A 15,277-nucleotide genomic window follows, 5' to 3' on the forward strand; every position below is an offset into this window, starting at 1 on the left:
CACCATCACTTCCAGTCATACTGACTCAAATCCCTCGGCAATAAAATACAATGGATTGCATAGGGGCTGTCATTAGAGTCAAGCATTGAACTGAATTCAGCAGTGTTCGAGAGACAGAACTACAATCAATGATCAGTTCACATTCTTTAAGTGGAAAAAATGTTTTCATTGATGCCAGGAAGAAATCCCCTGCACTTCATTTGACTAGTACCTGGATATGTTTTACATCAATCTGCAGCCTCAGTTTGTTGGCTCTGCCATGGAAAATGATAGAAGTGCAGGCAGAACAAGTGTAGATTATGGGGGTTTCAATTACTTCCTTCCATTGTAGTTCCAGTGGTAGAGCACCTGTACATGGGCTTCCTGAGGAAGAAAGTTTGAAACCATTTCCACCTAGCCAGAGTCATTGATTAACTATACTGTTGCACAATTATGTCTTGAACCTCCATAATAAGACCCCGTATAATGTTTATCAGGGTTTTAGTCTAAGATGACGTTACTTTAAGGGTATGAAGAGAATGATTCAGGGAAGACTGGTCCATCCTTAACAATGGCAATCACTGAGAAGAAATGGTCATACTGACACATTGGGGTGGGAGGCAGTCAGAAGACAATTTAGATATTCTATACAGTCAGGAAAATAGACTTTAGATATAACATGAGAGAGCAAACCAACATCCAAAAAAGTAAAATGATGGAACTGGATGGTTGAGGTTACACAATACAGGGGCTCCGTGGTCATAAAGGACCAAGTCTAAGGAAATCCAACCTGATGCAAGTTATCCGCTAGTTTTGTAAAGTATTTTTCAAACTAGTAATACCAATAATAACGTATTTCATGTCATCTATTAAAGGGTGAATACAGTTTATATTCCATTAGTCTAATTAAGGATAATGTTAGGGGGATTATTCAAAGAATTCTGGAATGTGATTCTGGAACTCTTGGAGTGTGTGATTTGTAGTTTAGGATCATTTGAGTGTTTCAGTGCTCTGAAGTCTCTGAGGAGATTATTCTTGGAGGCATAGGCAGTGTGCAGGAATCTTGTGGCGAGAAGGCTACAAGCCAATGTTCGACTCCATTTCACCAATTAAACCTATTGTTCGCAGATTAAAGTGACAAGGGGGATTGAAACATTGGGTGCCTGCTTTTTTTTTTTAAATCGCTGAGGGATCACTCTGCTGCCAGAGAGGGGAGACTGCCTTTTTATTACTAGTGAGATCGCTTTGCTATCACAGAGAGGAGACTGCCTTTTATTGCTGGAGAGATCGCTCTGCTACAGACAGGGAGAATGTTAACTAGGTTTTCTGCATTTTGGATGTGAACTTAGACTGTGGATTTATTTCAGCCTTATGTTTTTTTATATTCTGTATTTTACGCCTGATCTCTTGTTTTTTTTTTGTGTCGGGATGGGAGATTTGTGCATCGATCTGCCTGTTCTGTTTTTATTCACTTTTTGTGCAGAGAGGAGAGATTTGGGGGTTGATTATCGTGCTGCCTTTCTTATTGTTTTCATGGCTATCTGGAGAAGAAGAATTTCAGTGTTGTACACTTTGATAATAAATGAACCTTTGAATTATATACAGCAAGTGCATTCAGAGCAATGCAATTTTGGTTCCTATAGAAAATGGATGTTCCTGATTTACAGAGAGTTCTTAGGAAGAGTGTCCTTATGTAATCTAAGGACTGCCTGTGTCAAAATTACAACACAATATAGCCAACTAGCCCATCTAGCCCATTAACCTCCAAGACCATTCATGCTCATTATATATGGCTGTTCTATTCTCTGTATTCCTTTAACAAGCTATTCAACCCATTCTTACATTTTGATATGTCTCTGCTTCAAACTCAGCCTCCCTTGCGCTCTCTCCCTCCCTATCCTAAATCTCTTCTCTCCTTTAATTGCATTCCCTGTTCTGGATTCCCTCATCAGTAGGAACAAGGGTTCTGGACTTTGGTTAGATATGCTCCTGAAGGGTGAAACAAATTGGCCCATTCTCAATGGAACATGTGTGTTGGCCTTGCCAGAAACCCTACAAATAAATACAAACATGACTTCTATACTTCCATAAATGTTTATTAACTCTCAGTCAATGTTTCCTTTGTTTCAATTCCAGCATTTCTCTAATTGATACAAGAATTTAAAGAAGTTCAATAGTATATAATTTTTACACTTTTTCAATAGAAAATATTTTTTTCCGCCTGAACCCATTTATGGGTCACTTACCATAATTCCAGAAATCCAACTGGAATTTATCATCACCTGATGCTATTTTGGTGCTCGAATTTAAACGCCGACCCAGATAAACTGAAAAGGCTGAGTGTTGGAACCGGAGGTAAGGGTGGGGTGGATTCTGTTCACTGTTCCATGATGTTTACTCCTCTCTCCATGGTGCTGAGGCTGTGTAACTGCTCTGTCTGCTCCAAGTTTTGTTCCAAGCAAGTTTCTGCTCCAAGCAATTTGCCCCACTGTGTGATGAACTGAGGATGAGGCTATGGGCTTGCTCAGGCTTTTGGGTCAATTTTGTTCTGTGTGCTGTTGCTTGCTTTTATTGTTTGCACATTTTGTGGTTTTATTTTTTTCTCTCTCTCTTCACATTGGGCGTTGGTCTTTTTTTTAAAAATTGGGTTCTTTCAAGTTTCTTACTTTGTGGCTGCCTGTAAGCAGACGAATCTCAAGATTGTATAAATTATATATACTTTCATAATAAATGTACTTTGAACTTCGAAAGTACCCTTCCTGATGCAGTTCTCCTATGAAGTAGTACAGAGATTTGGACTACATTGTTTTTGAAACAAGAACCTCTGCTTGCTAAGGTTCCCTGGAATTCTTAAGAGAATTACATTTGTTTTTAATCCTGTGATTTTCCCCTGAGCCACACTGTCCTAAATATTAATTTTCAATGTCTAGATCTCCAGGATAATCCTAATATGTTGGTACTGCTACTGGAAATAAGTATAAACCCTGTTTAATTTTCTGAATTTTAGGCATCTCCATGGTACCTATTTCTTAGGTACTTCTTGGTACCTCTTTTTCATGTTGTTGCTTATTTTACAAAGGGTTGGCATTTTAAAGCAATTGAGTTGTGAAGGAAGTTTGGAGATGGTTTCAGGTGAAGCTGGTTAAAGAAGATTTACAAATGTTTAGTCTAGTTCAAACAGACTGATCTTCTAAACCTAGCTTCTGCATGCAGTGCAATTCCACTCAAGACTGAGCCAGAATCATTTGGACTCTAGTGTGTGAGTAGAGTACAAAGTACAAAGTAGAGTACAAAGACTGTAACAGAGTGCTGATGCTTTTTGCTGAAGTAGGGAAGAGGGAAAGTGAGTGATGATGCTTTGTTGCTGTTAGCGTGTGGAAGGGGGAGAGGGGGCTGGGGTTCTAACATTTTTACTGTCACCCATTCTTTGGGGTACTCTTCTATTTTTGTGGATGTTTGTGAAGAGTAAGAATCACAGGATGTATATCGCATACATTCTCTGATATTAAAGTGAGCTATTGAACTACTGAAGTTGAAATACGAGGTACATTTTAGTTATAGTCATTGAGAGATACAGCATGGAAATGGGATCTTTGGCTGATTGAATCCATGCTGACGATCAAGCACCCATTTATACTAGTCCTACACTTTATCAGTTCCTCTTGATTTATTCGATTCACCCACACACTAGGGGCAACTAACCTGCTCGCCCATGTGTCTTTGTGCTATGGAGAGAAACCAGAGCAGTGGGGAAACCCACACAGGCACAACAACCAAGTGCAAATTCCCAAGAGCACCAGAGGTCAGCATTGAAGCCAGGAAACTTGAGATGTGAGGCAGTATCTCCAGCAGCTTTGCCACTGTGGAATTGGCACCTGCCATGGATCTGTTTTCATTAATGCTTATACAAGTTACATTTTGGTCAAACCTGAGCTGAGCATCTAGACTGCAGTGGATTTAGTGGGACTCCAATGAGGCAGCTGTTCACCTCTCAGTCTGAGGGTATACTCTGCTGTATGTGTCCTCCTCCATTTTCCCAGTTTAAGAAATTATGCAGAGTGTTTCTCAACCCCCTGTTTGATCCCCAACACAAGGTGGAGGAACCAGTTGAACTGCACTGTCCATCCTTTGTCTCGGCAGATCTCAATCTGGTCCAAGAAGTGCTTCATAGCCTCTTCCTCATTCTTGCCCACAGTCAGCGTTTCTTGAATATACGCAATATCTTCTTTGCTGGTCAGCTGTGGCATCCCCGTCATCATCATCATGGAGAAGAGTATAATCAGAAGATTGGTGTGGTGGCGCAGTGCAAGGTAGGCCTTGACACAAATATCCTGTGCAAAGAAAGAAATAAGAAATCTTTTTTTTCCTGAAACCACATTAAAGAAGAAATAATTTGGCATATTTTACATTGCCTGGGTCCACTTCGTGTATAGTATTTTGTCCCAATATGCTGAGTTCACTTGAGCAGATATATGTCCCAATGCACCACAACAGACTTTGGATTGCAATGGTCTGTGCATTAGGCAAAGATCCAAATCCTAAAGCTTTAATTCTTTTTCCGATCTCAAAACAATTCATTAAGATTTGTCATGAATAAATATTTGTTAGGCTTGATGGGATTAATAGAGATGGATATCACCTGATTTCATGAATGTGATGGGTTGAATGGCCAATCTCTATGCAATATGACACTATGATCATGATATTTTGTGCCTACTTCATCTTCAAGTACAGAAGGCAATGCCAGTACTGGATCTGGGCTCATACATTGAGCTTTCACATTGCTTTACATATATAGAAGAGACACAGAAATACATGTTCAACTAGTTCCTCCAGTAATGTGTAAGGTGCTGCATTTTGGAAAGTAAATCAAGGTTGGACTTTCACAGTAAATGGTAGGCTCCTCAGGAATGTTGTAGAACAGAGGAACCTTGGAGTTCAGTTACACTGTCACAACTCGAACTGGCCATCAGAGAGAGGTAGAGATGATAAGGCTCCCTTCCTGATCTCCACCTATTAGGCTAATTATTAGTTCGTTGTTATCACTTGTGCCTTGTTTGTAGCTCTATGTAAGTTCCTTGTCCCTTGTTTATTTGCTCCTTCTTGTGTAGGGTTCTCAGAATATTAACTGCTAATAATAAAATGGCTTCTCTGTAATGTTAATGAATGAGGTAATGTTTTTCTGTAGCTGAAATGTTTGGGTTATAACTACTGATAACAGGGAACTAACTAATGGAAGTCATGCTACTCTACCTATACGTGTGGGAACCGGGGTTGGTGCGTGGGAGATTCAGCGAGGAGAAGCAAAGAGGAAGGACGTGTGGGAAGCGCACGTGGTTGGTCCCAGTCCGAGGGTCGAAGAGTTTGGAGGAGATTGTTTGGTGGAGGAATACCTGCTGCAAGAACTCCAGCGATTTATTTGTGCACGAACTATTTTATTAAAAGTGGCACCTTTTTCTTTTTCTTTTCCTTTTAATTTCTGTTCCTCTGTTAACCCTTTAGCCAAAGTAAGAGTTATAAAGTGTAATCATTTAATCACATATTGTATACAGTCTGATATTTTACATTGTGGGTTTGTACTGGAGTGCATTACACAGCATCCACACAAACATGATTATGCCGTTTGGAGGGGCAGATGGCAGCTTTCCCTAGACAAACCTGAGTTAATTGAGCCTGAGTGTTACACTTGGAATTATCTTCTGTACATGAAGAATTGTCTAAGTTTGTAGGAATCTCTGAAATTATAGTTAATTTTTTTGGGATTTTGACTTTGAGTGTTTTTTTGGACCCTCTGCTAAGGAATGCAGTAAAGCCTTGTTGGATTTTTTCCCTCTAATTTTGCATGACTTTTCTCTGCAATTAGGTTCACCAATATTCAGTGTGAGGGAAGTTAAAAATGAAGTTACCTAGTCACACACACAAAATGCTGGAGAAACAGCAGGCCAGGCAGCATTTATGGAAAACAGTACAGTTGACATTTCAGGCCGAGAGCCTTCGACATGTACCCTTTGCGATAAATGCTACCTGGCCTGCTGAGTTCCTACAGCCTTTTGTGTATGTTTTTTGGATTTCTAGCATCTTCAGATTTTTTTCTTGTTTGTGATTATCTTACCTAATCAGCTGTGACATACATGTTACACTGAAAGTGGAGAAATGGCAGACAGGCTTTTGGTATTTTGGCCTTCATTGGTCAGGGCATGGAGTATTGTAGTTGGAAGATAAGACACTGGTATGGCTGCACTTAGAAGATTGTATTCAGTTTTGCTAGCTCTGCTATAGGAAAGAAACTGTTTAACTAAGAGTGCAGGAAAAATTCACAAGGATTTTGCCAGGATTCAAGGGACTGAGTTGGACACCCTAGGACATTTTTCTTGGAGTGTAGGAGACTGAGAGCTCATCTTATAGAGTTGTATAAAATCAGAGGTGATATAGAGAATATAAATGTGTTTTCTTCTCTCAGGGTTGTAGAATCTAGAACTAAAGGGCATATGTTTAAGGTAAGGGGAAAGACTTAATAGGAACTTGAGGGATAACTTTTGTTTTAACATGGGGTGCATGTGAAATAAGGTGCTAGAAGAAGTGGTTGAAACAGGTGGAATAAGAAACTGAAACTCAGTTGGACATGTACATGGATAGAAAAGGTTTGGAGCAAATATTAGCAAATGGGACTAGCTTGGACTGGCATCTTGGTCAGCATGGATGAGTTGGGCTGAAGGGCCTGTTTCCATCCAGTATAATTCTGTTACACATGAAAATCAAACGTACTCCAGGAAGTTTACATAGATGAGGAAGGGGGAATTCAAATACGAGAATTTTAAAATGAAGGTGGTAAGCTTCAAAAAAAAAAAAAAAAAAAAAAAAAATAGCTCTTTGACCAAGCACTTTGTTATCAGTAATAACTTGAGTTGCAGGTGTACCTATTGTCTAATAGCATCAACTTGGCTTCACTCACCTGAAACTTCTGAAAATGTTGGCTTGTCTTCTTGCCGGATGTGCCCATCACATAGAGAAAGTCAGGGGTCAGTACAAAAGGGACCCTCTCCTTATTGATCCCCAGGAAGCTTTTATAGTTTCCAAGAATGTGACCGAAATCAATGTGGAAAAGATTTCCTGAGGGGAAGAAAATAGGAAAGTCATTTTGTGTGGTCCAACATGTGTTCATTCAACAATGGCTGCAGATGGTTTGGGGATATCTAGCTGTCGGGTTGAACAATCTAATGGCACAGACTTGTAAAAGTCTACAGATGAGAGAACAGGTTTGTTTTTTATGCAGTAAGTATTTAATGTGCTGCCTTTCACAGTGTGGAAGAAAATTTATTTTCAATTTTCTTGCAAAAGAATATTTAATCATGTTATAGCAAACAAGTATGGGAAAGAGACAAATCTGATCAGTTTCAAAGAGTGTTAGGGTTGTGCTGAGTAGAATGGCTTCCTCCTGTACTATAAAATTAGCACCATTCTATAATTAACACAGTTCAAGCACAAACTGGAATCAGAACTTCCCAAGACCGTGTGACAATCCAAGATCCTTGTATTTGAATAATTTAATTAGATATTGTACACTCACCCAACTCTGTAATCATGATGTTGTCATTGTGCCTGTCTCCGATACCCAAGATATATGTGGCAACACAGTACCCAGCGCATGAATAAACAAACCTTTCCACAGCTGATTGGAACTGCAAGGCAATGAAGAGATCATTCAGTTGGCCTTAGAGGGAATAGAGTTGCATCAAAGAATAAAAAAGCCAACACAATTCAGCCAAAGAATAGTGCCAGTCAGTATCTATTTCCCTCTAAAGATATGGCCAGACCTGCTGGGTTCCTCCATGAGTTTGCTTCTTACCACAGAAACATAGAAAACATACAGCACTACACAGGCCCTTCGGCCCATAAAGCTATGCCGAACATGTCCCTACCTAGGCTTTACCCATAGCCCTCTATTTTTCTAAGCTCCATGTAGTCATCCAGGAGTCTCTTAAAAGACCCTATCATATCCGCCTCCACCACCGTTGCCAGCAACCCATTCCATGCACTCACCACTCTCTGCGTTAATAGAGAAAAAAAAACTTACCCCGACATCTCCTCTGTACCTATCATTACTTAGATATCTGTGATAAATCAAGCTACCAAACTGAAGAGTGTGCATTCAACCAGCAACATCCCAGTAGAATGCACGTTTGTACTGTTACCCATCCAGCAGGGAACATGTTATTGAGTAATTTATTCCATTCAATGATATTTACTGTCATGCCAACATGAGAAAATTAACAGTTAGCTGACCGTCGGACCTCAACACTGGTCATATCCAGTCTGATTGACCTGCAGCTACCACTTCAGTTGTGAATGTGCATTATAGGCCTTGCTTGTCCAGCATTAGTGAATGAATTTCATTCCCATTGCTATTTCTTATGTTCTTCCAGGTATTTCGGAGTTACTTCCTCTCTACTTTGACATTCCTCTGTACCTTCCTGTTACTTTGTTGGCATGATTTTAGCACAGTTAGGAGGAAATATCAGTGACTAACAGTGAAGAGAACATCCTTTTAAGTGTTATCATTGCTGTAATGAGTGTATAGGAGTGTGTGACAGTGGGATAGATATGTGACACACCAATGTTACAGATGGTGATGTGCTGGTTAATGTTAGTGAGAGATGTTGGAGACAGGAGAACGTTATGGTGTATAGAATCCTCTTCCAAATAAAGTGGCCATTGGGTGTATGTTCATGCTCTGCTGCTGTAGCCCATCCACTTCAAGGATCAATGTGTTGTGCATTCACAGATGCTTTTCTACACGTCACTGTTGTAATGTATGATTATTTTAGTTACTGTCACCAACACAGATGCCTTGTGCAGGAAGGCACAGAGTCGACTGTACTTCCTAAGAAGGTTGGCGTCATTCAATGTCTGTAGTGAGATGCTGAAGATGTTCTATAGGTCAGTTGTGGAGAGCGCCCTCTTCTTTGTGGTGGCGTGTTGGGGAGGAAGCATTAAGAAGAGGGATGCCTCACGTCTTAATAAGCTGGTAAGGAAGGCGGGCTCTGTCGTGGGCAAAGTACTGGAGAGTTTAACATCGGTAGCTGAGCGAAGGGCGCTGAGTAGGCTACGGTCAATTATGGATAACTCTGAACATCCTCTACATAGCACCATCCAGAGACAGAGAAGCAGTTTCAGCGACAGATTACTATCGATACAATGCTCCTCAGACAGGATGAAGAGGTCAATACTCCCCAATGCCATTAGGCTTTACAATTCTACCGCCAGGACTTAAGAACTTTTTTTTAAAAGCTATTATTAATGCTTTTTGAGATAGTGATTTAGATGCATATCATATTTTTTACTGAGTTAAGTATTGTATGTAATTAGTTTTGCTACAACAAGTGTATGGGACATTGGAAAAAAAGTTGAATTTCCCCATGGGGATGAATAAAGTATCTATCTATCTATCTATCTATCTATCATTCTGGCCATTCTCCTCTGATCTCTCTCATTAACAAGGTGATTTCACCCACAGAACTACCACTCACACTCACTGGATGTTTTTTTTTTGTTCTTCATACCATTCTCTGTAAACGCTAGAGACCTGTGAGTGAAAATTTCAGGAGATGAGCAGTTTCTGAGTTCTGATTTTGAACTAAATCCTTTGGCTTGGCCATTACAGTGATCCCCTGCACTAAGGGAATTTTGGTAATGGAAATTTGTCTTTACAGAATTCACAAATCATTAGCAAAAATTGCAAGTAAGTATAGAGGGGATGTCAGGGGTAAGTTTTTTTTAAAACGCAGAGAGTGGTGACTGTGTGGAATGGGCTGCCGGTGGCGGCGGTGGAGGCAGATACGATAGGGTCTTTTAAGAAACTCCAGGACAGGTACATGGAGCTCAGAAAAATAGAGGGCTATGGTATTTCTAAAGTAAGTAGATGTTCAGCACAGCTTTGTGAGCCAAAGGGCCTGTATTATGCTGTAGGTTTTCTATGGTTCTATGTTTTAAAAGTACTTGAGATGTGATAAAAATTCACTCTTATTGAATTTGTGTGAGAAAACCATAACTAAATAAACAAAGTGCAAAAGAAATACAAATTTTAACACATCTTGTCAAGGGTTCATTTCACAGAAAATTGTGACAATGGATGTTTTAACAGGAATGTAACCTCCCACAATGTGGGGGTGTACTACACCTATGATCTAGCCTAGGGCATAATATCGCTCAGTAGTTGTGAGCTGGCAAAAGTTTGTAAGTTAAAAATTTATTACTTTTCAACATCCCAGAGGCTGTCCTGTACCTGTGAGTTGGTGAATATCCATGAACAGATTGTGAAACATTGGCTGGTCTAAAATTACTGAACTTATCTGTACTTGCTGTGTTATGCTTACATGAGTACTAACTCTCTTCAGTCTCTAGTACTTAGCCAATTTACCTTGTCCTCAATCGGGCATTTTTCTTTCAGCCAGTGATTCAACACTTCATCCTTGAATGCGCCTGTGTTACCGACTGTACTCTGCTGGATCTTGGCAATAGTTGTGGCATCTTTTACAATCTGAATCATTCCTGTGGAGGTGCAACATGATTTTCAGGTCAGTGGCCATGCACAGAACTAAAGTCTAAAAAACTGCTTTATTAGTGGCTTGGGCATTCACAATAGGTTAACCATTGAATGTGGACAATATACTCACTCTCTCGATGTCAGTATACAGTACCTTCAAAACTGAAAGGCTGGTATCTAGTGCAGCCTTCTTTGGTTGTTTTCAGATCATTGTGAATACTGGGAATATTAAATATTACTACTTTCTATTGACTGGTCACACTTGCCAATTCCTGCCTGTAGGTTCATACTCGTGTTCAGATCTATCTATTACATGTACAGCGGAATATACAGTGAAATGTGTCATTTGCATTTCCAACCAATACTCCCAAAAGTGTGCCAGGGAAAGCCTGCAAGTGTCACCACATAATGTAATATTGTTGAGCTAAAGCACATAAGCAACAGCAACAACAAAACAAGTCAACAACAACACTTTCACACACACCAGGCTTCCTACCCCAGGACAGGCCACCTCTAGCCCTTGGCCTCAGTCTCACAGACATTGGGCCTCCAAGTTTGGAATTTGTGCTAGGATTTGCCAATTGCACATTTGACCTTTGAGCCTAACCTTCCCAACTTGCACAGAACTCAGTTCCCAGTGACCCAGTACTTCGTGACTCCTTCGAGCCTCTATCTCTGAACTCATTGGCTTGGGTCTTCAAACTTAAATCTTCCACATTGGGGCTTACCATGCTCTGGACTTTAAACTTCATCTTTGACCTCTGTCTGGATATTGACCTCAGAACTCACCAACCATGGGTTTGAACTTTGTGCCTTGACTTCCAGACTCTGACGGACCTTAGACACTGACAACCAGCCCTTGTGACTCGTGCCCATACCCAAGTTTCACTGACTCAGTCCTGCTGTCCTGGGGATTCTTAGCACATGTTGACCCGGCCTCTGGGGTCACTGACATTCGACTGCAGAGCACTCAGACCAGGATTTGAACTCCTGTCCAGACCTTACTGCCCTGACCTTTAATTTCCCTTCATCACACTCCCTAAACCCAAATCCCGATCCCTACTGTCCCCTAAACCACCTCATGAACCTAAAAGGTTTGAGTCAATGCACCGGCAGACATCACAGCTTGGCACTATCTTTCACTCTATCTGTCCAGGATCAATACCATTCAGCTCATTGGCTCTAGCCAACTCCCAGTAGAGCTATCCCACCCCATTGTCACTCTTACTTCCATGTAGTCATAGTCAGAAGCATGGAAACAGGTCCTTCAGCCAAATGGTCCATTCAACAAAGATGTTCATCCAAGCTAGTGCCATTTGCCAGTGTTTGGCCTGTAACCCTCTAAACATTTCCTATCTACATACCGTACAACCATCTTTTAAAAGTTGTTCTTGTACTTGGCTCAAAGACTTCCTCTGGTTCATTACACATAGATATTACCCTTTGTGAAAAAAACATTGCCCCTCAGTTTCTGAATAACTCTCTCTCCTCTCACCATATATGTATACCCTTTAGCAACATACACAAAGTGCTGGAGGAACTCAGCCGGCCAGGCAGCATCCAGGAAAAGAGTACAGTTGACATTTCCGGCTAAAACCCTTTGGCAGGAGTTCCTTTAGCATTTTTGTGTGTTGCTCGGATTTCCAGCATCTGCAGATTTTCTCTTGTTTGTGATTGCTATACCCTCTAGCTCTTGATTCCCAGTCCTGGGAAAAAGACTGTGCACATTCACCCTATCTATGCCCCTCATGACGTTATAGACTTCTACATGATCTCCTCAGTCTCATATGCTCCTATGTTCCATGGAAGAGAGTTCTAGTCTGTCTACCTCTCCTTATGGCTCTGACCCTCAAAACCTGGCAGAATCATTGGGATTTTTATTTTGCGTTCTTTCCTATTTCATATCTGGTGGTGGGGTATAGATACATTTCTACCAAAGGAGGAATAAGGTGCTCCTTCCCTCCGCTAGCCTGCAGGTCACCCTTGGGCAAGGTGTAGTACCTGCTTAGCTCCCCCAATCATGGTCACTTGAAGCCATAACAGCAGGTGGTGGATGGTCTTATCAGCAGCTGGTGCATATCACACGTCCTGGCTGAGGGACCACTGATGCCAGACAGGCAATCTCTGAAGAGTACTGATAATGGCTGAGCCACCTGTCTTGTAAAGACACCGCCCAGAAGGGGGCAATGGCAAATCATTGTGTAGAAAAGTTTTGCCAAGAACTTTCATGGTCATGTGAAGACCATGATCGCCTACGTCATGCGACATGGCACATAACTAATCTGTTCCATAACATCTTTCCTACAGCAGAACGAGCAAAACTGAACACAATACTCTAAGTGCAGCTTCGCTACCATCTTGTACAACTGCACGATGACCTCTCAACATTTATACTCATGCCCAGACTGATGATGGTCCAGTGGTTATTCTCTCTCATATGCCCATCACTTCCCTTCAAATTCTTTTCCCAGTTACTCACACTATGGGTTAACTTACAATAGCCAAATAGTTTACCTGCAGGTCAGTGGGAGGTAAAAAGAGCACAGAACCCAACACCAGTGCTTTATCATTTTCTGTCAGATTCCTCTTACGTACAGACACTCCTCTATCTAGCGTCACCTTCTGTATATATAATCAATTTATGTGTCTAACCTATCTTGTGCATTTTTTTTATTGTTGTATTTTTTTCATCTTAGCCTTTTTTTTTTTAAATATGCTGCATCAGATCTGGAGTAACAATTATTTTGTTCTCCTTTACACTTGTACTGGAAATGATACTAAGCCATCTTGAATCTTGGTATGGTGTTCAAGCTGAACTCAGAGCTGCTCCTCCCTGTACTTGCTGAGCAGAAGACAAACTGTATTGTGTTCGACTGCAGACTGCTGCAGCATTCATGGTCTCAGGGCCTTGGACTATATTTTTCGTGTGACTGACCAATATATGTGCTTGCTATCTTGTATGTGCCTTGTGCTGTGTGTGATTGTTGGTACTGTGTCTTTCACCTTGGTCCCAGAGTTACGCTGTTTCCTTTGGCTGTATTCATGGGTATTCATGTAAGGTTGAATAATAATTAAACTGTTATCTTGAGAACCCATGCAGTCACAGGAAGAAGGTATGGATTCTGTACAGAGACCATTAAGCTCAGGACAGAGTCAAGGACTGAAACACAGATTGACTCAATATGACTATGACCCTTGTTCTGAGAGGTGGCAGGCCAGGGACTGTGCAGATTGCACTCTTCATCAGACCTGTACTGATCAACTGTTCACTGAGATCTATAACCTCTTGCTTCAGCAGTCTGAGGTACCAACTCACTTCAAGCAGGCTTCAGTTATACTGGTGCCTAAGAAGAATGTGGTAACCTGTCTCAATGACTACCATCCACTGTGATGAAGTGCTTTGAGAGATTGGTGATGAAACTCTGCCTGAGAAGTGACTTGGATCCACTCCTATTTGCCTACCATCACAACAGGTCAACAGCAGATGTCATTTCATTGGCTCCTCACTTAACCCTGGAACATCTAGACAGCGAACATCAGGGAGTTCTTTATTGACTACAACTTTGCATTCAATACTATCATCCCCTCAAAACTAATCAATAAGCTTCAATCTTTGCCTCTATACTTCCTTGTGCAATTGGATTCTCAATTTCCTCACATGTAGGCCCTTGTCAGTTCCGATTGGCAAACACATCTCCTCCACAATCTCCATCAGCACAGGTGCATCACAATGCTGGGTGCTTAGCCCCCTGCTCTGCTCACTTTACACTTCTGACTGTGAAGCTAAGCACAGCTTCAATACTATATTCAAAGTTTGCTGACATCTCCACTATCATAGGTGAATCAAGAGTGGCGATAAGTCAGCATATAGGAGAGAGATTGCAAATCTGGCTGAGTTGTGCCACAACAACAACCTCACAAACAATGTCAGCATGACCAAGGAGATTATCGACTTCAGCAGGAGGAAATCAGAGGTCCTCATCAGGGGGATCAGAGGTAGAGAAGGTCAGCAACTTTAAATTTCTCGGTGTTATCATTTCAGAGGGCCAGCCTGGGTCCAGCATGTATGTGCCACATACTGTAAATGCTATTTTGAAGAAAGTACACCAGCACCTCCACTTTCTTAGAAATTTGTGAAGATTCAGCATGACATCTAAAACTTTGATAAATTCCTTTAGCTGTACAGTGGAGAGTATATTGACTGGTTGCATCACGGCCTGGTATGGAAACATCAACACCCTTGAATGAAATATCCTACAAAAAGTAGTGGATATGGTCCAGTCCATCAAGGGTAAAACCCTCCCTACCATTAAGCACATCTACATGGAATATTTTTGCAGGAAAACAGGATCCATCATCAAGGACAGGGGTGGGGCGGGGGGGGGGGGGCACACGACTATTCAGACCATGCTCTCTTCTCACTGCTGGTGTCAGGAAGGTAGTACAGGAGCCTCAGGATCCACACCACTAGGTTCAGGAAGAGTTATTAACCTTCAACCAGGGTCTAGAACCAGAGGAGATAACTTTTCTCAACTTCACACTGAACTGTTTCACAACTTATGAACTCACTTTCAAGGACTCTTCATCTCATGTTCTCTAATTATTGCATGTTTCTTTATTATTATTATTTCTTTTTTCTTTTGTATTTGCAGTTTGTTGTCTTTTGAACATAGATTGTATGTCTGTCCTTTTGGGGATAGCCTTTCATCAACTCTATTGTGTTTTTTGTACTTACTGTGAATGGCTGCAAGAAAA

The 15,277-nt window shown here is 41.1% G+C and overlaps 1 protein-coding gene across 4 annotated transcripts in view; it reads right to left on the reverse strand.

The window, feature by feature from the left end:
* Window positions 1-2,081: 2,081 nt before the first annotated feature.
* pik3cg (phosphatidylinositol-4,5-bisphosphate 3-kinase, catalytic subunit gamma) overlaps window positions 2,082-15,277 on the reverse strand; it is a 50,911-nt gene continuing 37,715 nt past the window's right edge. For all 4 annotated transcript variants that reach the window (XM_073026664.1, XM_073026665.1, XM_073026661.1 and 1 more), the window contains 4 exons: window positions 10,397-10,527; window positions 7,547-7,658; window positions 6,932-7,089; window positions 2,082-4,310 (listed from right to left, as the gene is read on the reverse strand). In XM_073026664.1, the coding sequence (XP_072882765.1) occupies window positions 4,029-4,310; window positions 6,932-7,089; window positions 7,547-7,658; window positions 10,397-10,527 (683 nt within the window). In that variant the 3' untranslated portion in view covers window positions 2,082-4,028. The remainder of the gene's footprint in view (window positions 4,311-6,931; window positions 7,090-7,546; window positions 7,659-10,396; window positions 10,528-15,277) is intronic.

This window comes from Hemitrygon akajei, chromosome 22, assembly GCF_048418815.1.
Source record: "Hemitrygon akajei chromosome 22, sHemAka1.3, whole genome shotgun sequence".
NCBI lineage: Eukaryota > Metazoa > Chordata > Chondrichthyes > Myliobatiformes > Dasyatidae > Hemitrygon > Hemitrygon akajei.